This window comes from Oncorhynchus mykiss, chromosome 5 (genome assembly GCF_013265735.2).
Source record: "Oncorhynchus mykiss isolate Arlee chromosome 5, USDA_OmykA_1.1, whole genome shotgun sequence".
Taxonomy (NCBI): domain Eukaryota; kingdom Metazoa; phylum Chordata; class Actinopteri; order Salmoniformes; family Salmonidae; genus Oncorhynchus; species Oncorhynchus mykiss.
The window spans coordinates 17,189,666-17,217,413 of NC_048569.1; the positions used below are offsets into that span (position 1 = coordinate 17,189,666).

The 27,748-nt window shown below is 44.1% G+C and overlaps 1 protein-coding gene across 3 annotated transcripts; it reads left to right on the forward strand.

The window, feature by feature from the left end:
- The first annotated feature begins 1,750 nt into the window (after window positions 1-1,750).
- Window positions 1,751-27,521, forward strand: LOC110523352 (KN motif and ankyrin repeat domain-containing protein 1). 3 transcript variants are annotated; one of them, XM_021601977.2, is made up of 14 exons: window positions 1,751-2,021; window positions 2,154-2,229; window positions 16,547-16,672; window positions 17,777-18,612; window positions 18,874-20,782; window positions 20,942-21,103; window positions 21,616-21,724; window positions 23,599-23,769; window positions 23,938-24,025; window positions 25,429-25,648; window positions 25,996-26,138; window positions 26,313-26,513; window positions 26,623-26,721; window positions 26,860-27,521. In XM_021601977.2, the coding sequence occupies exons 3-14, from the start codon at window positions 16,636-16,638 to the stop codon at window positions 26,920-26,922; spliced, it is 4,038 nt and encodes a 1,345-aa protein (XP_021457652.2). In that variant the 5' UTR covers window positions 1,751-2,021; window positions 2,154-2,229; window positions 16,547-16,635; the 3' UTR covers window positions 26,923-27,521. The 3 variants fall into 3 exon arrangements, with proteins under 3 accessions (XP_021457652.2, XP_021457651.2, XP_036832860.1); XM_021601976.2 differs by lacking the exon at window positions 2,154-2,229; XM_036976965.1 differs by lacking the exon at window positions 2,154-2,229 and having other exon boundaries at window positions 16,556-16,672.
- The last annotated feature ends 227 nt before the right edge of the window (window positions 27,522-27,748 follow it).

Here is a 27,748-nt window from a genome sequence, read left to right on the forward strand (position 1 = left end):
CCTCCTTTCAGCATGCCTAAGGCACGTTCACGCAGATGAGCAGGGACCCTGGGCATCTTTCTTTTGGTGTTATTCAGAGTCAGTAGAAAGGCCTCTTTAGTGTCCTAAGTTTTCATAACTGTGACCTTAATTGCCTACTGTCTGTAAGCTGTTAGTGTCTTAGAGACTGTTCCACAGGTGCATGTTCATTAATTGTTTATGGTTCATTGAACAAACATGGAAAACAGTGTTTAAACCCTTTACAATGAAGATCTGTGAAGTTATTTGGATTTTTACAAATTATCTTTGAAAGACAGGGTCCTGAAAAAGGGACATTTCTATTGGCCTACATTTGTCCACTTTATTAATGAGGGTAGCCTGATATTATTTCAATAAAGTGCTCCACATTATCCTATAAGAGTGTAAATATAGAAATTGTGAAGGTAATGAAGCAACTTTGGCTGTAGGACTTGGAGATTGGGATACACTTAAAAAAAGGGTTCTTGAGAGGTTCTTTGAAGTGATTAATGGTTCTATAGCAATGGAGGCTGCTGAGGGGAGGATGGCTCATAATAATGGTTGGAACCTAGCGAATGGAATGGCATCAAACACATGGAAACCATGTGTTTGATGTATTTGATACCATTCCACCGCTTCCTCTACAGTCATTACCACGAGCCCGTCCTCCCCAATTAAGGTACCACCAACCACCTGTGTTCTATAGTTGGGTTGGGGTCAATTCCGTTTAAATTCAGGAAGTAAACAAATACCTATTCCAAATCTACCTAAATGAAAAGCTTTGAAGAAAATGAGGATATTTATTTCCTGAATTGACTGGAATTTAAATGGAATTGACTCCATTCTTGGTATATAGCATTAGTTCTACTCAAACAAATAACAATTTTCTTGGAGAGGGTTCTTTGCTATCCATATGGATGCAACAACAACAAAAAATTCTAGAGTGTTGTGGAAAAACAAAAAAAAGTTAGAACCATATTGCTCAAAACTTCTATGTTATGTAGCACTATTTCTATTCGAACAGCACTTATTATTGTTTTTTTTCTTCTCTCGCATATAACACAAGCTGACCTAAACTATTTTCATTTGGGGTTGTCTGATTTTGCTGTTCCTTAATCGTCTTGTTGGCTGAGGAAAAATACTTCTCGCAGCACCTCTGCTACATGAATACAGCGGAAACAAACACTGATACTTGAGCATACTTACAGTACAGGCACAAAGAAAAATGCTATAAGGAAATTAATTCACATGAAACAGTGTCACATGGTATGAAAATGACAGAGCAGAACAGCCAACATTATTTGGAATGTTTAAATCTTGTCCCTCTCCAAATGATTTGTCTCAGCCTCTTGACTAATTTGCAAGCCAGATTAATGAATCAATGTGAATCAATACATTCTTAACCTGTGAGGTTTTGATACTCTGCATAGCATCACCCACCTACTCAAACAAAAAAAGTTAAAAGTTGTCAAGTAGAATAGTTGTAACATCTAGAAAACAAGTGTTTAAATGATGTGTGTGTGTCTAGGTGCAGCTGCCCTACAATGATAGACTATGTTGTCCTAACTCACTCACAGTTCCACATTGTGTCACGCATCTGTAAATAGACACCAAAAGGATGTAGGCTACTTTGCATTTCAGAACCAGTCACCAGCGGTTTGAGTCAGCGTTTGAAAAAGCTTCATCAATATTTCATCCATATGGAATCAACCCATTCTCACCATCAACAGAAGCACGTTCACGAGCGTCGCTCAGCTCTCGGTGGTGCTTTGTTGACAAATTTCTGCGCATGGGCAGTGAAAGGGCCGGTGGATAGTGAAACATTGGATCGGACAGAATAAATGAGTGGCGCACCAAACTGAAGGCCAAAGGAAGTGAAATTGGATGAAAAGTAAATTATGTAGCGTGAATGTTCACGAGAAGTTGTAAAACGAGTTGTATGCACGATTTTTACATTTTATTTTTTACTTTAAACACTTATTCAACAATGGAATGCTAAACGTTTGCACAACTCTCTGATCCAGGTGAGTCGAATTAATTAGCTAATTATTTAAACGTTCATGCATTAATGTGACTTTTTTTCTTAAATGTTCGTAGTAACTTTTACCTCTTGTCTGTATATATAAACATTTGTCTGCCACATAAACGTATTGTAGGAAAAGGATTTCGATATAGACCTATGTCAACATGCTGTGGACGTTTTATTGCACCCAACCGACCACTACACTCAGGGTAACGTACCGCTGTACATTTGTTTTTACTTTCGATATTCTGAGTTCGGTCGTCAATAGCTCTCCGGCGGGAGGTACTAGGATGATGAGTGATATATCTAGTATAAGATGACTCTAGAGGGCAAGGTACACCCTTTGTATTTACCTATAGTAGGACTATTACCTTAATAACAGAGCCGAAGGAGGTAATATACTGTGTTCTAGCGCTCAGGTGTTTTAGGGACCGTCGTAAAGGTGCAATACCGGTGTTTGCACGAAAGCAAGAAAAAGATTTTGCATTCTCATCCTGGGGTAGCGCTACATGAATATTACACACACTGCTTCCAGTCACTGAATGGACTAACATTTTTATTAGTAACCTCTAACTACTGTGCTATATTTGACCCATTTACAAGGATACTTTTCAAAAGCTTCCTATCCATGTGAGATGGATAAAACCACATAATATGAAGTCACTGACATCGCTCATCCATGCTACAGAACATTCATTAGAATTCCAGTTCACCAGTTACCTGATTTTTATAGGCATATTTCTTATGATGGGTAGGTCTGGTGCAGTGTGTTCCTTGACATCTCAAATTAAAGGTACACCTTTTATTTTTTTCATAATTCCCCACCTTTGATTTTCTACAAATATTTATCCTATTACAGCTGTGGTTAATAAAATGACATACAGATCAAATGTTCAATAGCTTCCAGTCCAAATGACATGTACACCTAAAACAACTTGATGCTAGGTCACCTCCACTGACCTCCTTCATATTTAGACTAAACAGGGAAGCATACTTGTTTTCAGTTTGGATATGACTGGGCTTATCACCACTTTAGGGCACCACAACGGTGCTGGCGATAGAGGGCGACTTGAGAACGTTCATAACAATGGCATGACGCGACCAAGTGATGGAGGTGCAACCTATGAATAGGGGAAATGTTTCTAGAAAATCTAAGAAAAAAATGCTTTCATAATAAAGGTCAGGGAACACACATTTGTCTGTGGATCGGAAGCCATTATAATTACTTATAATCATATTACTTTAAAATGTGAATTCTAATGGGGGTATCATGGATTAGGGACATCAGTCACTTTGCTACAAGTGATTTGAGCTATCTAGGTCATGCAAGTAGGCTACAGTAGCTTGTGTATGATTTAGAAATGTGACCCAATTCAGGAAACTAGGCATATGTCGCAAGTCACGACTTCACAGGAGAGCCATTTTGAATGTAAAAAATATTTATTTATCAAATGCGGTTTTTGTCAGAAATGCCTTCTCGAACATGTGAACGTTCATGTGCCTTAATAACAAATTTGTATGCCATCTGTAAATATGAATAAAATTGTTCAATTGTGAGCCTTGTTGGTTAAGTCACAGAAAAAGTTAGCAACCTTCCCACTAGCCATGATTGGCTGAGATGAGTATGTATGTATAGCTAAAGAGATGGAGAATACACCTGTCTCCGGATTACATATTCAAACTAAGGGAAACTGTGGCATGGCATTCCTGACAGTGAGACGTGTCCATGCACGATGATGTGTGTGTATATATATATGTGTATATATATATATATAGAAAGTTGTTTAATTTCAAGCTGAAGTGTACTGTTAGCCAGCTAACGTTAGCTGGCTGACATTATTATTTGTTTCCCAGAGCCGTTTGCTGTTCTAGTTAGAGCCTAATGTTAGCTAGCTAACATTAAACATGGTTGGTTAGCTGCCAGCACTGTGGCCTTGTTGGCACTGTTCATTGTTGTTTAACTAGCTAAAGTTAGCTGGCTGGCTTGTTAGCTAAAGTGACGTGTGTACAACACCTGTTGAATATGGCCAGTGTCAGTAAACATCTGCAAAAAAGCTAAATTAAATTGTTGCCAGCAGAGCTGGTTAGGCTGTTTTCATGTCATCCAGGGGTAACCAAATCATCAGCCAGAGCGTCAAGTGTGCGCTTTGAGAGCAAAACAAGATGGGTAGGGCTAAAGCTTAAGAGGGTGCGAACAATGCTGAATGGATATAGCCAAAGAAGAGCTCCTCACTAGATAGCAAAACTTTCAAAGATGATTTTCTCAAAAGTGAATTTACCAGTTGATCAACTTTCAAAGCAGAATTACTTTCCCATTGTTCCTCACATGCAGTGTATGATATACCATTTTGTAGCTCTGAGTCTCTACTTTTATCTAATGTAAAAAAATACAATTTTGCTACATAAGACCGATTCCAAGTGGTGAGTCATAAATATCATAGGCCTGTTTTTTTTTAGCTATATTTTTACATAAAATCCTTTAAAATTAAACGATCACATTTTAACATGTAATTGTTGTGGGAGAAGACATAATTAGTTTAAGATCTCTAGATAATTTGAATAGTTAGAAGTAAAAATGTTTAGCTGATTGCACTTTTAAGACGGTCCCTTAGCGTGGAGTGCATAATTGCACCCATTGAAACCAACTGAAGTCACTTTTTGAAAACATGGGGAAGGGAGGGAAACGTCTGTACTTTGCTCTTTATCGTTATCTGATTCTAGGTAAACTCAGCAAAAAAAGACATCCTCTCAATGTCAACTGCGTTTATTTTCCTGCAGGAAGGGTACCACATGAGGGAGGAGGATGTCTTCCCTGAAACGTACAGCGTTGAGATTGCCTGCAATGACAACAAGCTCAGTCCGATGATGCTGTAACACACCGCCCCAGACCATGACGGCCTCGGTGTAACGCTCATTCCTTCGACGATAAACGAGAATCTGACCATCACCCCTGTGAGACAAAACCGCGACTCGTCAGTGAAGAGCACTTTTCGCCAGTCCTGTCTCTTCCAGCGACGGTGGGTTTGTGCCCATAGGCGGCGTTGTTGCCGGTGATGTCTGGTGAGGACCTGCCTTACAACAGGCCTACAAGCCCTCAGTCCAGCTTCTCTCAGACTATTGTGGACAGTCTGAGCACTGATGGAGGGATTGTGCGTTCCTGGTGTAACTCGGGCAGTTGTTGTTGCCATCCTGTACCTGTCCCGCAGGTGTGATGTTCGGATGTACCGATCCTGTGCAGGTGTTGTTCCATGTGGTCTTCCACAGCGAGGACGATCAGCTGTCCGTCCTGTCTCCCTGTAGCGCTGTCTTAGGCGTCTCACAGTACGGACATTGCAATTTATTGCCCTAGCCACATTAGCAGTCCTCATGCCTCCTTGCAGCATGCCTAAGGCATGTTCATGCAAATGAGCAGGGACCCTGGGCATCTTTCTTTTGGTGTTTTTCCAGAGTCAGTAGAAAGGCCTCTAGTGTCCTAAGTTTTCATAACTGTGGCCTTAATTGCCTACTGTTGAAAGCTGTTAGTGTCTTCGAGACCGTTCCACAGGTGCATGTTCATTAATTGTTTATGGTTCATCGAACAAGCATGGGAAACCGTGTTTAAACCCTTTACAGTGAAGGTCTGTGAAGTTATTTGGATTTTTACGAATTATCTTTGAAAGACTGTGTCCTGAAAAAGGGACGTTTCTTTTTTTGCTACGTTTATATCATCCTAGGACCTTCTGTCGACGTAATCTCTGAATATCAAACCAATCATTTTTGTTTTTACTTAGGCCTGAAACTTTACAAATGTGTTCTTCCCAAATTATGCTATTCTCCTATTTTTGTTTTTTATTGGACCAATGAATCCTGCCTCAATCTACACCACTGCAAACCATGCATATTCATTTGGTGTTTGGACTGAGCGGCTGAAAATGATGGATGTGATGGGCTATTATGATCTAAAAAGGTTTGATCGATGGATGGATGGAGAAGTTAAGAAATAGGACTATTCTGTACCAGTCCCCCAAATCCAGGTAATCCATAGATCTGGCAAAATTGTTCCTGGTTGTAATTTGTACCAAGTAGAGATAATCTCACACATCAAAGCATTCATGCACTGGTCTGGTTAGAGATTTCTGAGAAACCATAGGGTAGAAGTATTTTGTAGGACTTTTATTGGATATTTAGTCTTGAGAAATGTATTTTTTTTAACAATATGAAAACATTCCTCTTTGCATTCAGCAAGGTTTAAGTGGGATTACTTCCAGGGCTGGGACTTTGACATCCAGTCACCAAATGCATGGTTTATAGTTACACGCTTTCTGACAATCAGGTCTCCCTTAGTGTCTCCCATCTGTGTCAGGAGCTTGTTCATTTTGGATCACAGTGAAATATTAGACTGTAGTGAGGAAGTTTCAACATGGTTTCAGTCACAAGGAAATGAAAAGGACTTGGAGATGGGTCACAGCTCAGAAACATTCAGGATCCACTGTCCTAGAGTGCTGTGTAGAGTTCTAAAGGCTTGGTGTGTGTGTGTGGTGTTGGTTGTTCAGCCTCCTCAGCTCAGTGTCTGTTATAAAGGCCCTCTCAGAGAAAGGCCCTCTCAGGTTTCTGCCCTCACAGCAGAGACTGGGCCAGGGAAGGATCACCTTGGCAACAGGGCTTCTGTGTCAACCAGTGTGCTGAATGGGAACATCCTCGCTGAGGGAGAGCAAGATAAAATAGGTGCTGGAGGTCTTTTCTCAGGACAATATCAGCATGAAGCCTTGTTCTCTTCCATTTCCTCCCCCTCTTTCCTCTGTCATTTGTCCCTCTCTCCTTCAGTTTGCTCGTCCTTCTTTTCATCCCATTCCCTATAACTTATTTTCAACTTCATTTCGCCTCGTACCTAAGAACAGCCCTTAGCTGTGCTATATTGGCAAATATACCACACCACCTCAGACCTTATTGCTTTAATGTACCATGGCTAAGGGCTGTTCTTCTGCACGACAAGAAGTGGAGTGCCTGGATACAGCCCTTAGCAGTGGTATATTGGCTATTATAAACTGGTTGCCAACATTAATAGAACAATAAACAAGTATCTATACATCATACTAGTGATATATTGTCAAGACTCAAACTTGAATTCATGTTCCAGCTGTGTGGTGCCCTCCCAAGCCTCCTTCCCAGCACATTCTATGCATGCTTTGAGGCAGACAATAACGAGCCATCCAGGAAGACTCTTGCTGCTCCGCACGACCAGATTCTTTCGCTCTCCAAGGCTGACGTGAGAAACTCACAAAGCCACCGGTCCAGATGGTATCCCTGGCCGTGTCCTCAGTGTTCTGACATCTTCTTTGAGATCTTCAACCTGTCCCAGGCTGTAGTTCTCACCTGCTTCAAGGAGACCATCGTCACAGTGCCCAAGAAAAACAAGGTGACGTGCCCAAATGACCCGGACATCATGAAGTGCTTCGAGAGGCTGGTCATGGCCCACATCAAGGCTTGCATGGCAGGCACACTGGACAACTCCAATTTGACTACCGCTCCAACAGATCCATGGAAAATTCCCACTGCTATTCACACAGCTGTAACTCATATGGACAAGAGAAACATCTATGTGAGAATGCTGTTCATCGACCCACAGTTCATCATTCAACAGTATTGTTTCCACCAAGCTCAGAGCCTGGGTCTGGACACCACCCTCTGCAACAACTGGATCCTGGACTTTCTGACGGGCAGACCACAGGCTGTGAGGATTAGCAACAACACCTCATCCACACTGACTCTTAACAACCCACAGGGGTGTGTCCTCTGCCCTCTGCTGTGCTTCCTGTTCACACACGACTGCGTGGCTTTGAACAAAACCCACTCGATCATCAAGTTAGCTGATGACACCAAGGTTGTAGGCCTGATAACCAACAACAACGAATCAGCCTATAGGGAGGAGGTAAGTGAACTTGCATTGAGATGCCAGGACAACAACTTTGCCCTCAACGTCAGAAAAACAAAAGAGTTGATTGTTGCAGAGGAGCGAACATCAACAGGACTGCAGTAGAGAGAGTCAGCAGTTTTGAGTTAATCTGCGTCCACATCACTGAGGACTTGACATGGACGAACAACACCACCACTATTGTCAAGAGGGCGCAACAGCGTCTTCTTCCTAAGGCAACTGAATAAATTCTCTCCAAATAATACTGCTGCACGATCATGAGTATCATGGCCTGGTGCGAGAATTGCTCCATCCACGACCTCAAGCCCCCCCCAGCGGGTGGTGAAGATGGCCCAGTACATCACTGGGACGGTGCTCTCACCCCTCCAGGACATTTACTGGAAACGGTGCTTGAGGAAGGCCCACAGCATCATCAAGGAACCCACACAAACCAGCCACGAGCTGTTCACTCCCTTAACATCAGGCAGACGCTATCGGAACATGAGGTCTGATACCAACAGGTTCAGAGACCGTTTCTATCTACAAGCCATTAGACTGCTGAAGACGAACTGGACTGACCACCTCCTCTGACTCTCCGGACCTTACCGCACGCAGACACACATACAGTACCAGTCAGAAGTTTGGACACACCTACACATTCAAGGGTTTTTCTTAATGTTTTATTATTTTCTACATTCTAGAATAATAGCGAAGACATGATAACTATGAAAAAAATCAAACTTTGTCACATGCGCCGAATACAACATGTGTAGACATTACTGTGAAATGCTTACTTACAAGCCCTTAACACTGCAGTTCAAGAGAAAGTTAAAATATTTAGCAAATAAACTAACTCGATAACAATAACGAGGCTATATACAGGGAGTACCGGTACGGAAGTACAGGTTTGTTGAGGTAATTTGTACATGCAGGTATGGGTGAAGTAAATAGATAATAAACGGCCTGTAGCAGAAGTGTAAATGTATTTATTTTTTTAAATGGGGGGGTTGTCGATGTAAATATTGCGGTGGCCATTTGATTAATTGTTCAGCAGTCTTATTGCTTGGGGTTAGAAGCAGTTAAGGAGCCTTTAAGTCCTAGACTTAGCGCTCCGAAACCGCTTGTCGTGCGGTAGCGGATAGAACAGTCTATGACATGGGTGACTGGAGTCTTTGACAATTTTTTGGGCCTTCCTCTAACACCGCCTAATGTATATAGGTCCTGGATGGCAGGAAGCTTGGGCCCTGTGATGTACTGGGCCGTACGCACCACCCTCTGTAGGGCCTTACAGTCAGATGCCGAGCAGTTACCATACCAGGCGGTGATGCAACCAGTCAGGATGCTCTCGATGGTGCAGCTGTAGAACCTTTTGAGGATCTGGGGACCCATGCCAAATCTTTTGTCTCCTGAGGGCGAAAAGGTGTTGTGCTGCTGCCTTCATGACTGTCTTGGTGTGTTTGGACGATGATAGTTCATTGTTGATGTGGACACCAAGGAACTGGAACTCTCGACCTGCTACAGCACCGTTGATGTTCGGCCCGCATTTTGCTGTAGTCCACGATCAGCTCTTTAGTCTTGCTCACATTGATGGAGGGGTTGTTTTCCTGGTACCACACTGCCAGGTCTCTGACCTCCTCTCTATAGGCCGTCTCATCGTTGTTGGTGATCAGGCCTACCACTGTTGTCGTCAGCAAACTTAATGATGGTGTTGGAGTTGAAGAGGGAGTAAACCAGGGGACTAAGCACACACCCCTGAGGGGCCCCAGTGTTGAGGATCAGTGTGGCAGTTGTTGTTGCCTACCATTACCACCTGCGGGCGGGCCGTCAGGAAGTCCAGGATCCAGTTGCGGAGGGATGTGTTTAGTCCCAGTGTCCTTAGCTTAGTGATAAGCTTTGTGGGCACTATGGTGTTGAATGCTGAGCTGTAGTCAATGAACAGCATTCTCACATAGGTGTTCCTCTTTCCCCGATGGGAAAGGGCAGTATGGTGTTCAATTTGATATTGCGTCATCTGTTGGGGTGGTATGCGAATTGGAGTGGGTCTAGGCGTATATAGGAGGATGCTGTTGATGTGAGTCATGACCAGCCTTTCAAAGCACTTCATGGGAAAGGGAGATACCTAGTCAGTTGTCCAACTTAAATGTGTCTTCAGCATTTAACCCAACCCCTCTGAATCATAGAGGTGCGGGGGGCTACCTTCGGGGAACAGGGACAGAACGACAGATTTTTACCTTGTCAGCTCGGGGATTTGATCCAGCAACCTTCCAGTTAATGGCCCTGGCTACCGATGTGAGTGCTACGGGGAGGTAATCATATAGGTAGGTTACCTTCGCTTTCTTGGGCACAGGGACTTTGGTGGTCTGCTTGAAATATGTAGGTATTGTAGACTCGGTCAGGGAGAGGTTGAAAATGTCAGTGAAGACACTTGCCAGTACACGTCTTGGTCCCGCAGCATTGTGAATGTTGACCTATTTAAAGAACTTGCTCACATCGGCTACGGAAAATGTGATCACACAGTCGTCCAGAACAGCTGGTGCTCTCAGTGTTTCTTGCCTCGACGCGAGCATAAAAGGCATTTCGCTCATCTGGTAGGCTCGTGTCACTGGGCAGCTCGCGGCTGGGTTTCCCTTTGTAGTCCGTAATAGCTTTCAAGTCCTGCTTGTTTGATGGTTTGTCTGAGGGCATAGCAGGATTTCTTATAACGTCCCGATTAGTGTCTCACTCCTTGAATGCGCCAGCTCTAGCCTTTAGCTTGATGTGGATGTTGCCTATAATCCATGGCTTTTGGTTGGGATATGTATGTACGGTCACTGTGGGGACGACGTTGTTGATGCACTTATTGATGAAGCCGATGATTGAGGTGGTATATTCCTCAATGCGATTTGATGAATCCAGGAATATTATTCCAGTCTGTGCTATCAAAACATTCCTGTAGAGTAGCATCCACATCTTCTGACCACTTCCGTATTGAGCGAGTCACTGGTACTTCCTGCTTTAGTTTTTTCTTGTAAGCAGGAATCAGGAGAATAGAATTAAGGTCAGATTTGCCAAATGGACAGCGGCAGAGAGCTTTGTATGCATCTCTGTGTGTGGCGTAAAGGTGGTCTAGAGTGTTTTTCCCCCTCTGGTTGCACATGTGACATGCAGGTAGAAATTAGGGAAAAATGGATTTAATGTCCCAGAAGCTCTGCTTCTGGATTAGCATTTTTTTGTTTGCTTATGGCCTTATACAGCTGGTTGAGTGTGGTCTTAGTGCCAGCATCGGTTTGTGGTGGTAAATAGACGGCTGCAAATAATATCGCTGAGAACTCTCTTGGTAGTGTGGTCTACAGCTTATCATAAGGTACTCTACCACAGGGAAGCAATACTTCAAGACTTCATTAATATGAAACAATGTGCACCAGCTGTTATTGACAAATAGATATGCACCCCCGCCCCTCATCTTACCAGACGTAGCTCTTCTGTCCAGCCGGTGCATGGAAAATCCCGCCAGCTCTATATTATCCATGTCGTCTTTCTGCTACGACTCGGTGAAACATAAGATATTACAGTTTTTAATGTCCCGTTCGTAGTATAATCTTGGTCGTAGGTCATTCATTTTATTTTCCAATGATTGCACGTTGGCCAATAGAACGGATGGCAGTGGGGGTTTACTCACTCGCCTACGAATTCTCAGAAGGCAGCCAGATCTCTGCCCCATTTTCTCCATCTTTTCTTCACGCTGTTATGTTCTAATTCTCAGAGTAAAAAAACTCAACGGACACTATGAAAGCTTAACCAAGTTTATTCTTCCAAGAGGATCAATACAGCTGCATTAGACAAAGACATTTTCACACAAGCACGGATATTTAACATTTCCTCCTGAGTCCCCTCCTACACATCTGAACAGCCAATGCATTTCTGTTGCTAGACAGAACCTTAGTGATATCTGTTCTTCCTCACGTCATCTGACCTAACCTCTACCCCAAAGTGCTCACTCCTCCCCAACTCACGGCTGTCATGGTGCCTGGTACCAGACTGTGTCTCTTCTCCACCCAGAAGATCCCTGATGGCTAACAATAACATATCCTGACATAATGTAAACGTTCTACATTACCTGCTCTCCCTCAGTGACATGAATAAGTACATTTCATATTCTCAGAACCCAACAATGCAAATGACAGGGATTTGGGCACGTTCCCAAGAAAGCAGTATATCCTTCGCGTTGGACTCTGCCAGTTCGAGGTGAGTAATCGCTGTTCTGATGTCCAGAAGTTATTTTCGGTCAGAAGAGACGGTAACAGCAACATTCTGTTCAAAATAAGTTAAACAATGTGAAATAAAATAGCAAAATAGCACAGTTGGAGCACGTAAAACGTAAGCCATCCCCTCCGGCGCCATTCTACCTGAAATAACACATGGAATCATGTAGTAACCGAGAAAGGGTTAAACTAATCAAAGTATATGTTTAACACTAAGTAGCCACCTTTTGCGTTGATGACAGCTTTGCACACTCTTGGTATTCTCTCAACTAGCTTCATGAGGTAGTCACCTGGAATGCATTTCAATTAGCAGGTGGGGCTTGTTTAAAAGTGAATTTGTGGAATTTCTTTCCTTAATGCTTTTGAGCCAATCAGTTGTGTTGTGACAAGATAGCCCTATTTCGTAAAAGACCAAAGAGAAATGACAGTCCATCATTACTTTAAGACATGAAGGTCAGTCAATACGAAACATTTCAAGAACTTTGAAAGTTTCTTCAAGAGCAGTCGCAAAAACCATTGTGCACTATAATGAAACTGGCTCATGAGGACCACCACAGGAAAGGAAGACCCAGAGTTACCTCTGCTGCAGAGGATAAGTTCATTAGAGTTAACTGCACCTGAGATTGCAGGCCAAATAAATGCTTCACAGAGTTCAAGTAACAGACACCCCTCAACATCAACTGTTCAGAGGAGACTGCGTGAATCAGGCCTTCATGGTCGAATTGCTGCAAAGAAACAAATAATAAGAAGAGACTTGCTTGGGCCAAGAAACACGAGCAATGGACACTAGACCAGTGGAAATCTGTCCTTTGGTCTGATGAGTCCAAATGTGAGATTATTTTTGGTTCTAATGGATTATCTCTGCATGTGTGGTTCCCACCGTGAAGCATGGATATGGTGTGATGGTGCTTTGCTGCTGACAATGTCAGTGATTTATTTAGAATTCCAGGCACACTCAAACGGCATGCCTACCACAGCATTCTGCCATCCCATCTGGTTTGCGCTTAGTGAGACTATCATTTGTTTTTCAACAGGACAATGACCCATCACACCAACAGGCTGTGTAAGGGCTATTTGACCAAGGAGAGTAGTGAAGTGCCGCATCAGATGACCTGGCCTCACCTGAACTCCATCCAATTGAGATGGTTTGGGATGAGTTGGACCGCAGAGTGAAGGAAAATCAGCCAACAAGTGCTCAGCATATGTGGGAACTCCTTCGAGACTGTTGAAAAAGCATTCCAGGTGAAGCTGGTTGAGATATTGCCAAGTTTGTGCAAAGCTGTCATCAAGGCAACGGGTGGCTTCTTTCAAGAATCTAAAATGTAACTTTTTTTCATTACTACATGATTCCTTTTGTTATTTCATAGTTTTTATGTCTTCACTATTCTACAATGTAGAAAATAGTAAAAATAAATAAAACCCCTTGAATCAGTAGGTGTGTCCAAACGTTTGACTGGTACTGTGTGTGTATGTGTGTGAGATATATTGCATTCTACTGAACCATTTACTTAAATTCTTATCTTTTATTATTTCTTATTGTTCCATTGTTGAAGGAACCTGCAAGTGAGCATTTCGTTGGACAGTGTATCCCGTACATACGACTAATAAAATGCTCAGCTTTCAACACCATATTTCCCACAAAGCTCATTACTAAGCTGAGGACCCTAGGACTAAACACATCCCTCTGCAACTGGATTCTGGACTTACTGACGTGCCGCCCCCAGGTGGTAAGGCTAGGCAACATCTGCCACGCTGATCCTCAGCACAGGGGCCCCTCAGGGGTGCGTGCTTAGTCCCCTCCTGTACTCCCTGTTCAACCACGACTGCGTGGCCAAGCACAACTCGCGGACATCACAACAGTGGTAGGCCTGATCACCGACAATGAGACAGCCTATAGGGAGGAGGCCAGAGACCTGGCACTATGGTGCCAGGACAACAACCTCTCCCTCAACATAAGCAAGACAAAGGAGATAATTGTGGACGACAAGAAAAGGAGGGCCGAACAGGCCCCTATTAACATCGACGGGGCTGTAGTGGAGCAGGTCGAGATTTCCAGTTCCTTGATGTCCACATCACCAACGAACTATCATTGTCCAAACACACCAAGACAGTCTTGAATAAGGCAGGACAACACATTTTCCCCCTCAGGAGACTGAAAAGATTTGGCATTGTTCCCCAGATCCTCAAAGTTATATAGCTTCACCATCGAGAGCATCCTGACCGGTTGCAACACCACCTGGTATGGCAACTGCTCAGCGCTACAGAGGCTAGTGCGTACGGCCCAGTACACCACTGGGGCCAAACTTCCTTTCATCCAGTACCTAATATACTAGGCGATGTCAGAGGAAGGCCCAAAACATTGTCAAAGACTCCAGTCACCCAAGTCATAGACTGTTCTCTCTGCTACCGCACGGCAAGCGGTATCGGAGCCTTTAATCCGCTACTCGCTGTTTATTATCTATGCATAGTCATTTTGCCCCTACCTACATGTACAAATAACCTCGACTAACCTTTACCCCAGCACATTGACTCAGTACCGGTACCCCCTGTATTTAGCCTTATTATTATTTTATTTTTTACTTTAGTTTGTTTTGTAAATATTTTCTTAACTCTTTTTTTAACTGCATTGTTGGATAAGGGCTTGTAAGTAACCATTTCATGTTGAGGTCTGCACCTGTTGTATTCGGCACGTGACAAATAAAATTTGATTTTGATTTGACACACGGCTGAAATGCTGTAATAGCCAATCAGCATCCAGGACCCAAACTACTCAGTTTATAATGAAGTATAGAACACCAAGTTTGTTCTTTCTTCTCTCCTGAAGTTACACAGCCAGCTTCCTTCTCACACAAGCAGACAAATCCATAATTGACCTCTGGCATGCTTGTGAGTTTTTCTGTGGCTACTTAGTGTTAAATGTCCTAAACTCCCAGTTGTCTGCCGAGGAAAATCTGAACCAAATTGCATTCACTGACTTCATCCAAGAGGATGTCTTTAAGAAATGGACCAGTACAAACAGCCATATATCCAAATTCTGCCTCCTCACCCAACAATGGCAGGACCTGTGAACCTCTAAATATAATATAAGCTGTTGATGAGTGTGTTCTTCAGGCCACCTGGCTCTGATGCAGGTGTCTTGGACTGGGTCAATAAGGGTTGGCTTGGCTCAGGGGCAGTCTCTGACTGTCCTGGATGTTCTCAGTTTGGCCCTGCATCATGGACTCATTTCCATATCTGTCTACTCTGTGTGACAAAATAGTCTGATTTGGGCTTGAATGGTTTTTTTCTAATTTTCATGATTGGCCAAATCAAATGTTGCCAATTCTGCTCAGCTCTTACCAAACATGTTATTCTCCAAGCCCTACAGATGGCAGTGCAGGGTTAGGTTGGGTCGAGGCAGGCTGCTGCTGCATCTGTTCTGCCTTGGCTCTGAGCTGGAGCCAATGGTGGCTTCTCACCACCACCTAACAGTCCTAACCAGAGTCCTCAAATAGAGAGCTTTTTATGGGGCAGAGCGGAGCGTTTCCAACCAAAATCAACCCTCCCTGCCAGCTTCACCCCATACATAAACTATGCAGTGATTTGAATGGGATCATAAGGACTTGGAGCAGCCTGACAGAATTTGACATACTTTTAATTTTAGAGTTGTGAAGTGTAGTTCACAAGTCCCAATGCCAAACATGTCCCTCCTTACCTGCTTCAGATTGGCATGTGCTGATTAAGTGCTAGGCTGCATGCATTCCACACGGTCCTAAGCCAGTGTGTGTTTTCAGAGTCCAGCCATAGAAATAGAATTTGAACACCATTATGTATTGAGTTGACACTACTGTTGTCTGCAGCACTACATATGTACCTGGACAGTGTCAGAAGTTGACAGTAGGAATTGGCTGGATTAGAAAGGTGTGAGAAAGAGCAGGTTCATAGGACAGAACTCTTTTGTGTGTCCCAAATAGCACCCTATTCCCTATATGTAGTGTACTACTCTGGTCAAAAGTAGTGCACTGCATAGAGACTTGCTGTGAGGAATAGCCTTTTTATAAGAGAACCCCTTCCTAGTAGAAATGTTCCTTCAATGAAATTACATTACTCTCTAAAGAAGACAATGGTCTGTCTTAATCAGACTGGGTGCTTCTTCTTTACAGGAAAAGGGATACAGTATTATAATGCGGGTGACAAGCATACTAGTGCAGTAAGAACTGTTTGATTCTAAGGATCGATGTTGAGCTTTGTTATCTCTGCAGAATTATCCCTCATACAGTATGTCTCATTTAGTATTTAGTTACATGTGTAAGCACTGTTTATCTGTTATTGACTGTGTGTGTGTGTGTGAGAAAAGGGGAAGATATGCTTTATATTCTTCCAAGATATTATAAGATATTTCTGTCTATTCGACAGTCTTCCAAGATGCACATTAGGCCTTGAGCTGGACTTCACACATGGATGGACTCAGAACCATTTCTTTGCCATAAGGATCAACTGTACCAATGGATCAAGACACACACATTTACAGAAATGGCCAAGGTATTGTACAATTGTTGTTTCTGTCCTTACCTAAGTGGTGTCCTAGTCATTCACTGAGGTTGTGAAGGAGTTGTAACGCTGTGAAGGACAGTAAACTGCTGATAACCCGAATTCTGATATGCATAGTTAGTCAATATCCTTATGTAAGTGAGCAGCTAAAATATTTGTAAAAGGAGCAAGTTTATAGAATGAATGCCAAGAAAATGGTTGGGCAATATAATTACTTGCACAGTAATTATAGAGTTCAGTTGGTCCAGTCTAAGTAGAGAGGCTTACTGATTGGAGGGTTCTGTCAGCCAATGACGTTCCATTCTGTGTTGGTATAGTCTACTCTTGGCCGATCTCATTTTGCCTCATTGGAAAGACTGGAGAGGATAGGGTATTGTCAGAAAAGTTAGGAGAGGCAACAATCTTAATACAGGGAGGAGAGAACCAAGGACAACAATACCATGTAGGCCTACTGGATTGAAAATTATGTTCAACATTTAGGTAAGGCTGATGCCACTCAGTACTGTTAAATTTGAAAAAATACTTTGTCGTTACTTGAACTTGTATCTTCCTTTATTTGCCTTACAAATTTCAGAAACATACGTGCAAATATTATTGGTTAGATTTAGCCAAATATGTCTTAATCTATATTCTAAAGAAATATCTCTAAAGAATCTTGATTCAGACAATTAATTAATTAATTAATTAATAAATAAATAAATAAATAAATTGATTCAAATTGAATGCTTTTAGTTCTAGGTCATCGGATGACAAATCAAATACTGGTATGTCTAGGCCTATTGCATTCAAAATCTTTATTGCAAACTAACAGTAGTTGTACATGATACAGTTTGACAACTTTGTCTTCTACATTTAACTGAATCATGATTTCTACCCTATGTTTGATACCAGGGAAAGCTCTCAGGAATCTGATAATTTCCACATTCCTGCCTGCTGTCTTTCATTTCCTCATATCAACCAACCCAATGTTTTGTTTAATATTTCTTCATGAATTCAAGAGCCATAACATAACTTCCTGCTTTCTTCTCCTCTGGTCCTGATGGTAGGACATGTACAATTGAACAATAGTCATTTTCTTTAACTCTCTTCTACCAGGTAACAGGGGAAGGTCAGTCAGTGCTACTGAGGAGACCACCCCCTACTATCTGGAGACGCCTTACGGCTACCAGCTGGACCTGGACTTCCTCAAGTACGTGGACGACATTCAGAACGGCTCCACCATTAATAGGCTGAGGAAGAAGCCCCTCAGGGCGACCAACAGCAGGGCAGAAGCGCAAAGTGGCACCACACCCAGCCAATCATGGACCTCATCGGAATCCCTGTCCTCGGCGAGTAGTGGTGACACGCGGGTGAGTCAGTCTGCCATGTCGACCGGTAACCGAGGAAGACCCCCTCTTCCTCCACCCCACAGTGCCTCTACCACCAGCAACACCACCCCGTCTAGTCAGGAGGGGTCCTCCGTCCCTCTGAAACCCCAAGAGGGGAAGCCTGCTCTGGCCGTCCGCTCCCTGAACACCCCCAGGTTCAACCCTCTAGTGGAGAAGACCCTGGTGGAGACCCGTAGGCGCTTAGAGCAGGAGAAAACCTCCAGCACCACCCCAGCCCAGCCCCACCCTGAGCCACATCCCCGCCGGCGCCTAGCCAGCTTCGGGGGAGTGGGCTCCAGTGGCTCCCTGTCCGCCTTCACCGGCTGGGGTTCCTACAACCAGAACAACAGCGGAAATGTCAACAAGCCCCATGCTGAAGGTGAGCTTTCCCTGCCCCTATCCCTCCACCACGGCTCTTCCCTGGGCAGCGGAGGGTCCCTGAGACCCAGCCCCCAGAGCTCTGGCAGGGATACCCCAGTCACGGGCCTCAGCCCCCTGCACCTGCAGCATGTCAGGGACCAGATGGTGATGGCCATCCAGAGGCTGAAGGAGCTGGAGGAACAGGTCAGCATTGAATTAAATAGAACACTAGAATGGACATTGGCATCAGGTGTAAAATCTTAGCCATCTTGGTCAGGGAATCTTTCATTCTAGAAACTGACTTAATGTGGTAAAATAAAGTATAAAAGATATTGTGTGTTTCAATCCCAGTATTAATTTATATTTAAAAAATATCAGTATAATGATTTTGTAGATTTGCTTGCACACTGTTAGTTAGCTAGCTAGTCAGTTTTAATTAGCTGATTTTAATGTATCTTTACGCAGGTGAGGAGCATCCCTGTTCTACAGGTGAAGATCTCTGTCCTCCAGGAGGAGAAGAGACAGCTGGTCTCTCGGATGAAGAACCAGGACCAAGAAGAGCTGAGTGACGTGTTCCGGAAGAGAGCCCACAGCACGGGCAGCGCCGGTCGGTTCCGGGTTGGGAAGGGCTCTGAACTTCTAGGGAAACCTGAAGATGGGCTGGAGAACAAGGCAGAGCACAACAGTGACTCCTCTGGCCTGAAGGAGTTCCAGCAGCTGACTGCTGAGATGGAGGCTTTGGAGAGGACCATCAAGGGTGGTCGCTTGCAAGCACGGCATGGCCTCAACCAGAACACATTACGCAGGAACTGCAGAGCTCACAAATCAGTAGCCATCGGCATTGATGAAGACTTAGATGCCATCTTAGATGTCAGGTCCTCAAAACAACACAGGGACATCGCTTTGAAGACCAAGCCCACAGACACACGATGCATAGCAACGGGTGTAACTGAGGCCCACCTCGTTGTCACCGCGGATAAGGGGTCGGAGCTAGATGCCCAGCAGAGAATCATAGAAGCCCTGAAGGAGAGGGTGTGTCAGTTGGAGGCAGAGGTAAAGGAGTCCACCCTGCAGATGGAGATGGGCAGGCTGAAGCTGGAGCTACAGGCTGCCGGGGCCAGGAACAAGGCTGATAAAGGCTCCATCGCCAGGCCATCCACCCACAGCACCTCCACAGCCACGGAGGCCCCGGAGGCCAGGCCCAAGGCCCAGACCAGGAGCCTGGGGGTGGGCAACCACACAGAGGTCCAGGACGCCTCTGCTGGAGGTAGGCTGGAGGTGGAGGGGTGGGGCTGTAGTGTTGGAGTGTCCTGTAGGCCGGAGCTGAAGAGTGTGAGCTCAGGACCAGAGGTACCGATGACTTGGTGGGTGGTCAGAGAGAGAGTGGAGACCCAGGACCAATGTGTTGGGAGACAGGTGGTGATGGTCACCCAAGGTGTGGGGACAGGGGTGAGGGTGTGTGAGGCAGGTGTCAACACAGATCTGACCATGGAGAGTTTGGCTGCAGCGAGAAGATGGGGGATGGGGGAGTGTCAGTTGGTGTCGGTGGGGAGCGGGGACTGTACGGTCGACGACGTGATGAGTGCTGTAAAGGAGGTCGGCATGGCAACCGACCCTCCAGTCAGAGGGGTGGATTCAGGTGTCATGGTGTCACCTCAGACGTTCTCCCAGCGCACCAACACATCACCAACACTCAGCTCGGTCTCCCGTTTCACAAACACCTGCCGCTTGTTCAACACCACCTCCAGCACCAACACCGTGCTCAACACCCAGGAGAAACACACCAACACCGTGCACACCGTCACCCGGAACATCGCTGTTGGCAACAGCAGGGTCCTAGAGCTAATCCAGACCGTTGCTAAGACCCGCTCCGTTGGCATTGAAACGACCGTGCCATGGGGAGGAAACGCAGAACAACCAACCCAAACCAATGCGGCCGTCACCAAGGCAACGACCAGAGACGCTGGGGTCGGGATGACTAACGTGAACGACAACTTCCTGGTTGGACTGAAGACCCGGAACATCGCCTGTGGTCCTTCCTGTCTCCCCGACCCCACCAAGACCAGGAGTATTGGGATCGGGGTGGGTGAGGGGCGCATACGGGACCTTGCAGGACCACCATCACTGACACAGACATCCCATTCTCACCAGGCCCAGGGCCAATCCCAGTTACAGCCTGGTCTGGACCACTACATAGAGAAGATGCAGTGTCTGCTGAGGGAGCAGCAGGGCCTGCTGACTGAGAGCTATAGTGAGCTGGGAGAGGTGTTCATCCAGCCGGCGTCAGACAACACCACCCTCATCATGTCACCCGTCAACTCTGCCATGATACAGGGAGGCACAGAGGACAGGCCAATACCCTCACAATCCACAGGTATGGATATAGTCTGTCTAGTCTTTACACTCACAGTTTGCATCTGCGGTGGGTATTTACTAGGGATAATTGTTTTGTATTATGGACATTTTTCTTTATACACAATAATCCAGTGGGTGATTTCTTCCTCTCTCCCTTCTCTCTGTCTCCCTTGTACAGATTGTGTACAGTTCCAGTCCATTGCAGGGCCCGGCCAGTTCACTAACACCTCACCTAAGAGAAACACAGAAAGGTCAGGGGTCAGCCAGTGTGTCACTAAGGAGTCAGAGGTCAAGCAAAAGATACTACGCATAGAACACCAAACATCCTCTGCATTGCACGGTGTGTTTTTTTGTTTTGTTGGTATGTGTCAGTTTGTTTGTGTGTGCATGTAAGGGGCTGAATTCAGTTGTATCCCAGTGGTGCCTTTAAATAGTTCCATAATGTTGATGGGTTGAGAGCGGGAGAAAAATAGAAACTAAAGGAGCATTCTGCTGGCAGACCGCTCCCTAGAAGAAGCCTGGCCTCCTTTGAACCAGTAGAACCATGGAGGAGGAAATAGCTCTTTCTCTGGTTTGGCATTGGCTCTGGAAGACCTACTATTGAAATATTTGGGTGGATGCTGAGTTTTGGAAAGCACACATCTCTCACTACACAGCGGTCTGTGGCTGACAGGCTGGAGCTGAAATTGTATGTCTATGTATGAGTGTTTGTATATTTGAGAGAGTTTGTACTCTCTGTAGAAAGTACTAGGTGAAGTAGACATTCAATAAGTTAAACAAATTCTCAGAACTTCACAACAAGTGGTTCACAACAATCAAATTAGAATTCATTGGGAAACATTAACCCTCCAGGTCAGCCCACGACCGCCAACATGCTGAGGTCCATCATGAAGAAACAAGATGGTGACCGAGGCTACACTGGAACCAGGAAGAGCCTGAAGTTTGTGGGCGTGACCACAGGGTGAGGGTCTGATAAAACAGTACCAGTCAAAAGTTTGGACACACCTACTTATTCAAGGATTTTTTTATTTTTATTTAGACTATTCTATATTGTAGAATAATAGTGAAGACATCAAAACTATGAAATAACACATATGGAATCATGTAGTAACCAAAAAATTGTTAAATAAAATTAATATATTTTAGATTCTTCAAAGTAGCCACCCTTTGCCTTGACAGCTTTGCACACACTTGGGATTATCTCAACCAACTTCACCTGGAATTTCCAACAGTCTTGAATGAGTTCCCACATATGCTGAGCACTTGGCTTTTCCTTCACTCTGCGGTCCAACCCAAACCATCTCAATTGGGTTGAGGTCAGGTGATTGTGGAGTCCAGGTCATCTGATGCAGCACTTCATCACTCTCCTTCTTGGTCAAATAGCCCTTACACAGCCTGGAGGTGTGTTATGGGTCATTGTCCTTTTGAAAAATAAATGATAGTCCCATTAAGCGCAAACCAGATGGACTGGCATATCGCTGCAGAATGCTGTGGTAGCCATGCTGGTTAAGTGTGCCTTGAATTCTAAGTAAATCAACAATAGTGTCACCAGCAAAGCACCATATCACCACCACCTCCATGCTTCACGGTGGAAACCACACATGCAGAGGTCATCCGTTCACCTACTCTGTGTCTCACAAAGACACGGCGGTTGGAACCAAAAATCTCAAATTTGGACTTATCAGACCAAAGGACAGATTTCCACCAGTCTAATGTCCATTGCTTGTGTTTCTTGGCCCAAGCAAGTCTCTTCTTATTGGTGTGCTTTAGTAGTGGTTTCTTTGCAGCAATTCGAGCATAAAGGCCTGATTCACGGAGTCTCCTCTTCTTATTGGTGTGCTTTAATAGTGGTTTCTTTGCAGCAATTTAACCACGAAGGCTTGTTTCACGCAGTCTCCTCTGAACAGTTGATGTTGAGATGTGTTTGTTACTTAAACTCTGTGAAGCATTATTTTGGGCTGCAATTTTGGAGGTGCAGTTAACTCTAATGAACTTATCCTCTGCAGCAGAGAACTCTAGGTCTTCCTTTCCTGTGGCAGTCCTCATGAGAGCCAGTTTCATTATAGCACTTGATGGTTTTAGCGACTGCACTTTAAGAAACTTGAAATATTCCGTATTGACTGACTTTCATGTCTTGAAATAATGATGGACTGTCATTTATCTTTGCTTATTTGATCTGTTCTTGCCATAATATGGACTTGGTCTTTTGCCAAATAGCCCTATCTTTTGTATAACAACCCTACCTTGTCACAACACAACTGATTGGCTCAAACACATTAAGAAGGAAAGAAATTCCACAAATGAACTTTTAACAAGGCACACCTGTTAATTCAAATGCATTCCAGGTGACTACCTCATGAAGCTGGTTGAGAGAATGTGTTATTGGCTTATTTGAAGAATCAAACATCTTGCATATATTTTGATTTGTTTAACACTTTCTGGTTATTACATGATTCAATGTGTTATTTCATAGTGTTGATGTCTTCACTATTATTCCATAATGTAGAAAATAGTGAAAATAAAGAAAAACCCTTGAATAAGCAGGTGTCCAAACTTTTGGCTGGTACTGTGTGTGTGTGTGTATATGTGTGTGTGTGTATATATATATATATATATATATATATATATATATATATATATTATTTTTTTTTATATATATATATATATATTAGTTTTATTCTGATCAGACTGATATGTTTCACTGGTTAAAATCTTCTCAGTTCTGTGTGTTGGCTGCAGGTTCAAGTCTACATATTATGGATTAAACATATTTAGTTTGTGTAAGCTATGGCCTAGTAGAGGAAAGTTTGAAATAACTGAGGGTATTGGCTGCAGGTGTGAGTCCATGTCAACTAGTGAACCATCCAGCTCTGAAGAAGAAGAGAAGAACGGGAACGGGAGGTGGAGGGAGGTCTGTGGCCTCCAGGATCGGAGCCGAACGGGCGGGAACAAAGGCGTGGCCAACAGAGAATGTAGTGGCCATGGGAGGACGGAGATACAGGAGAGGTGAATATGGTAGTGGTTTTAGGGAATGTACTTCACTTAATCCCCTCAGGGAGCATCAGCCATCAATAAGTTTGCATCGCACTCTGGGAATTATTCTCCAGCTTGTTCAGGGTATATAGTTATTGTGCAATTAGTGTATCAAATAACTACTAGGTCCTATCCCTACAGTTTTCAGTTGAGTGAGAAGATGCTGTCTGCTTGCCATGCACTGAAGACCCATCTGAGTGACGACCAGATTTTATCCAGCAGAGAACTGGTGAGTACTGCTAAACAGAGGCCAGTGGCACAAGTAGACCGAATGGAAGTGCGTATGTATGAATGTGTTTTTGTTTGTCTGTTAACAAGAATGTATGGGAATGGTCATGAACATTACTGGTTAATGACTACAATTGTGACTTTAGGAGCTATCTAATTGCCTGTGTCCCTTTGCTTCATCATACAAGAATTTATGAAACCATATAAAATGTTGGCACGAGGTCAACTCGATGTCTTGGAATCTAAACTAGAGGAAAAAATATTTCATTTGTGACATGTATAACTGAGGAATGTGCCGACTCCTGTAATTTTCTGCCGTCTGGTAGTGTTTCTGGGCAGGGACTTCAAGGCCTGGTTGTGTATGAGTTACATAGACACCCTCTCTCTCTGTGTTCCACCCAGACAACAACATCTAGCTCTGTCTTGGTTTACGTCCTTTATGCCTCTTGAAACCAAACTAACTCTGACGCCACCATATGTGTTCCACATCATCTGCTTTTTATCTTGTCATAGTGACTGGTTGAGTGATAGAAAACAGAAGGAGAAAGAAGAGCAGGGATGTAGTGATTAGTCCAAACAGTTTCAAAATGGAATGTTTTGCAACTAAAATTTCTACTTGACAAATTCAGGTACTGTAGGTCCCTCCCCCCATTTTGTTCTGGTTGCTTCTGTTTAAGTAACGTTTTGCAACAGTTGGTATAATGAATACACCCCAGGGGAGAAAGAAGAGCAGGGATGGAGAGACTGAGGTCAGAATTATTCCCATATTACAAGAACAGGATGAGGACTGACATTGAACCTAAGTTCATGAACCTAATACCTAATGTTCTGAAGACCACTCAAAATGCCCTGGGCACTAGTCCCCTGTAATAGTTATTTTTGTGGTGAGAGGGAAGTCGTGGATGATCTGTAACTGCCATCGGCAGTCAGTCAGTCTTCCCCCTAAGGAAGAGGGTTTGGTGAGGTCAAAGGAACTGAAGTATTGGCTGATTATGTTTATTTTCATTCAGTAATGTCCCTATAATTACAATATGTCTTTGGTAATTCACTGTTCAAAATTCTCTGCACACACTGCATGATGGAGGGTTGCTAAATTACAGTACTGCGTGTTCGTCCTGACAGACAACAACGCCTGTTTGTGCTTTTTCCGAATTAAAAACACGAAGGCTTGACAGTGTGTCTTTGTTTGGCTGCATTTGTTTTAGCTCACCCTGGTTTGCAGGGTTTGGACCTTTAGACCATGCCATTGGTTCTGAAGTGAAATCTCTGCCTGTCCAGGCGAGCTAGAACAAATTCACCCAATGTAGGTCTCTACAAGGAGTGTGTGTATGTCAAATGTTTGTGTGCCCATACATGTTGGTTGACGTCCTGCTTAGAATGTATTATCCTGTGTCCCACCCTCAGCGGTCCTGCCTGAACATGCTGCAGCACGAGTGGTTCCGTGTGTCCAGTCAGAAGTCAGCTGCTCCGGCTGTGGTGGGGGACTATTTAACGGCGTTCCGGTCAGTTTCTCCAGCCGTGCAGAGACACGTAGCCAACTTGGCAGACGGTAACGGTAACACAGCACTCCACTACAGCGTGTCCCACTCCAACTTCACCGTCGTAAAGAGGATGCTGCTGGCAGGTACTGATTCTGACTCAGACCTGAACCTGACTTCCATTTAAACCTCTCACTCATATGATGTTCTGTTGAGTACATTAATCTAAAATGTGTTCTTTCAAAGTATATAAAAGTTTGCGGTGGTCATGTGAGGTGAAATGTGTATATTCTGGGATGTGAGTACTCAGTTTGTTTGGTTGACCTGACAAAGCAGTGAATTGGGAGCTTTAACAGTGTGCGGGCCTTCTTGTTCTATACTTCTTTCAGAGTATCCCCGCAATCTGGTCAGAGTTTTAACTGAGCTACCCGTAGTGTTATTTTTAATTCTGTGCCATTGTTTTGTCACCTTTCTTCTTTGGCTTCCATTCAAGATGTGTGTAACGTGAACAAGCAGAACAAGGCAGGATATACCCCCATCATGCTGGCTGCCCTGGCTGCTGTGGAGGCCCCAGAGGACATGGAGGTGGTGGAGGAGCTCTTCATTAAAGGAGATGTTAATGCCAAGGCCAGCCAGGTATGTGGAGGGCCAGAGGTATGCGGGGGGGGGTTTAAGCTTTGACAAGTTAAGTCCGAGCTTGTCTGGTCACTGGCTGAGTGTGTTGACTTCAAGCTCCCTAGTGGCCATCTCTTTGAGCCCATCTTTTTGTCTTTGACCTCTTACTGCTGACCTCTAACCCTTGACCCCCAGGCTGGTCAGACAGCCCTGATGCTGGCAGTGAGCCACGGCAGGATGGACATGGTGCGGGCCCTGCTGGCCAAGGGGGCAGAGGTCAACCTTCAGGATGATGAGGGCTCTACAGCTCTAATGTGTGCCAGCGAACACGGCCACGCTGAGATAGTCAGGCTGCTGCTCGCCAAGCCAGGCTGTAACGCCACCCTGAGTGACAGCGTGAGTTACTGTGTGTGTGTTTGTCACTCACCGTAGCAGACTATCACTGTGTTAGTGTCTTTGTTTGTCTGATTCACTGTTTGTGCCCTGTTTGTCTGTGTGTATGCAGGATGAGAGCACGGCCCTGTCCATAGCTCTTGAGGCTGGACATAAAGACATAGCAGTGCTGCTCTATGCCCATGTCAACTTCTCCAAATGCCAGGCCGGGGTTGGTAACACGCAATATCTATAGATCGGGTCCCTCAGTTCGTTTTTATATACCTATTCTATAAAATTATGTACATCTGTTCCATACCAACTAATCGTGTGCATATGGTGTGTGTGTGCATCCACCCTCTTTCCATAGGGAACCCCTCGTCTCGGTAGAAATACACCCCCCAGTTCCGCTGGAAGAGCCGTCTTTGAATGAAACTACCCGCAAGCCCCTCAAACCTCCACCCTTGCTGCTACACATAGACGTATGCTTAGTGTATGGAATCATTTGTGAAGGTTCTATGTGGCCCTTATATAGGGTTTATGAAGGCTTCAAAGTTTACGTTCGTTTTAAAGTTGATGCCCTCGTATCCAAGCACTCAACAAGCGATCTGAGACCACAATTGTAAATGTTAGCCTAATGAAACGAACGAATGATGTAGCCTATATGGACTGCCTCTTCTCTTGTCCAGGCTGACAGCCTGAAACTTAGAGGTTGCTAGGCAAATCACTCTCCTACAGTAATTATATCCCCACGACCTGTGGCCTTTCTTTGTATGAGTTTAATTTCTGACATTTTAGTCTCTAGATTGAATACATTGCATATACACGCAGATAATTTCATTCTATGCCCTCAAACAATATATTTGCATATATTTTTGATGTGATTGTCATTGTATATATCATATATTTAAGCCCATTGGAAGTACAGTTATGCATTTACAATTAGTATATTAGTGTTAAATGTTTCATTGTTAGTATAATGCTCTGTGCCTTATGCTTTTAATTAATACAATAAACTGAAGTACCTCAATATCTTCCATGTGATTTTTACCCTTTCTAAATAAACAACAGGAAAGACAGTTGATATTTGTACTTGGTGCCACCTGCTGGGACTTTCTGCTTGAACAGCTTCAGAACATCACTGTGTGAGAAACAGAACTCTGTAATGTTTCCTCCTGGTGGTGCTGTGGTGAATGGTTATGATATAACGCAACAGGAAAATATTTCTACATTGTTAAAAACCAACACATACCACTGAT

What these genes read in the sequence shown, in the direction of transcription:
- LOC110523352 (XM_021601977.2), top strand. Translation starts at nt 16,636, where the DNA reads ATGGATCAAGACACACACATTTACAGAAATGGCCAAG. An exon ending in AGGACGGAGATACAGGAGAG is followed by an intron (nt 23,770 to 23,937) that starts GTGAATATGGTA and finishes CTATCCCTACAG; the next exon opens with TTTTCAGTTGAGTGAGAAGA. An exon ending in TTAATGCCAAGGCCAGCCAG is followed by an intron (nt 26,139 to 26,312) that starts GTATGTGGAGGG and finishes CTTGACCCCCAG; the next exon opens with GCTGGTCAGACAGCCCTGAT.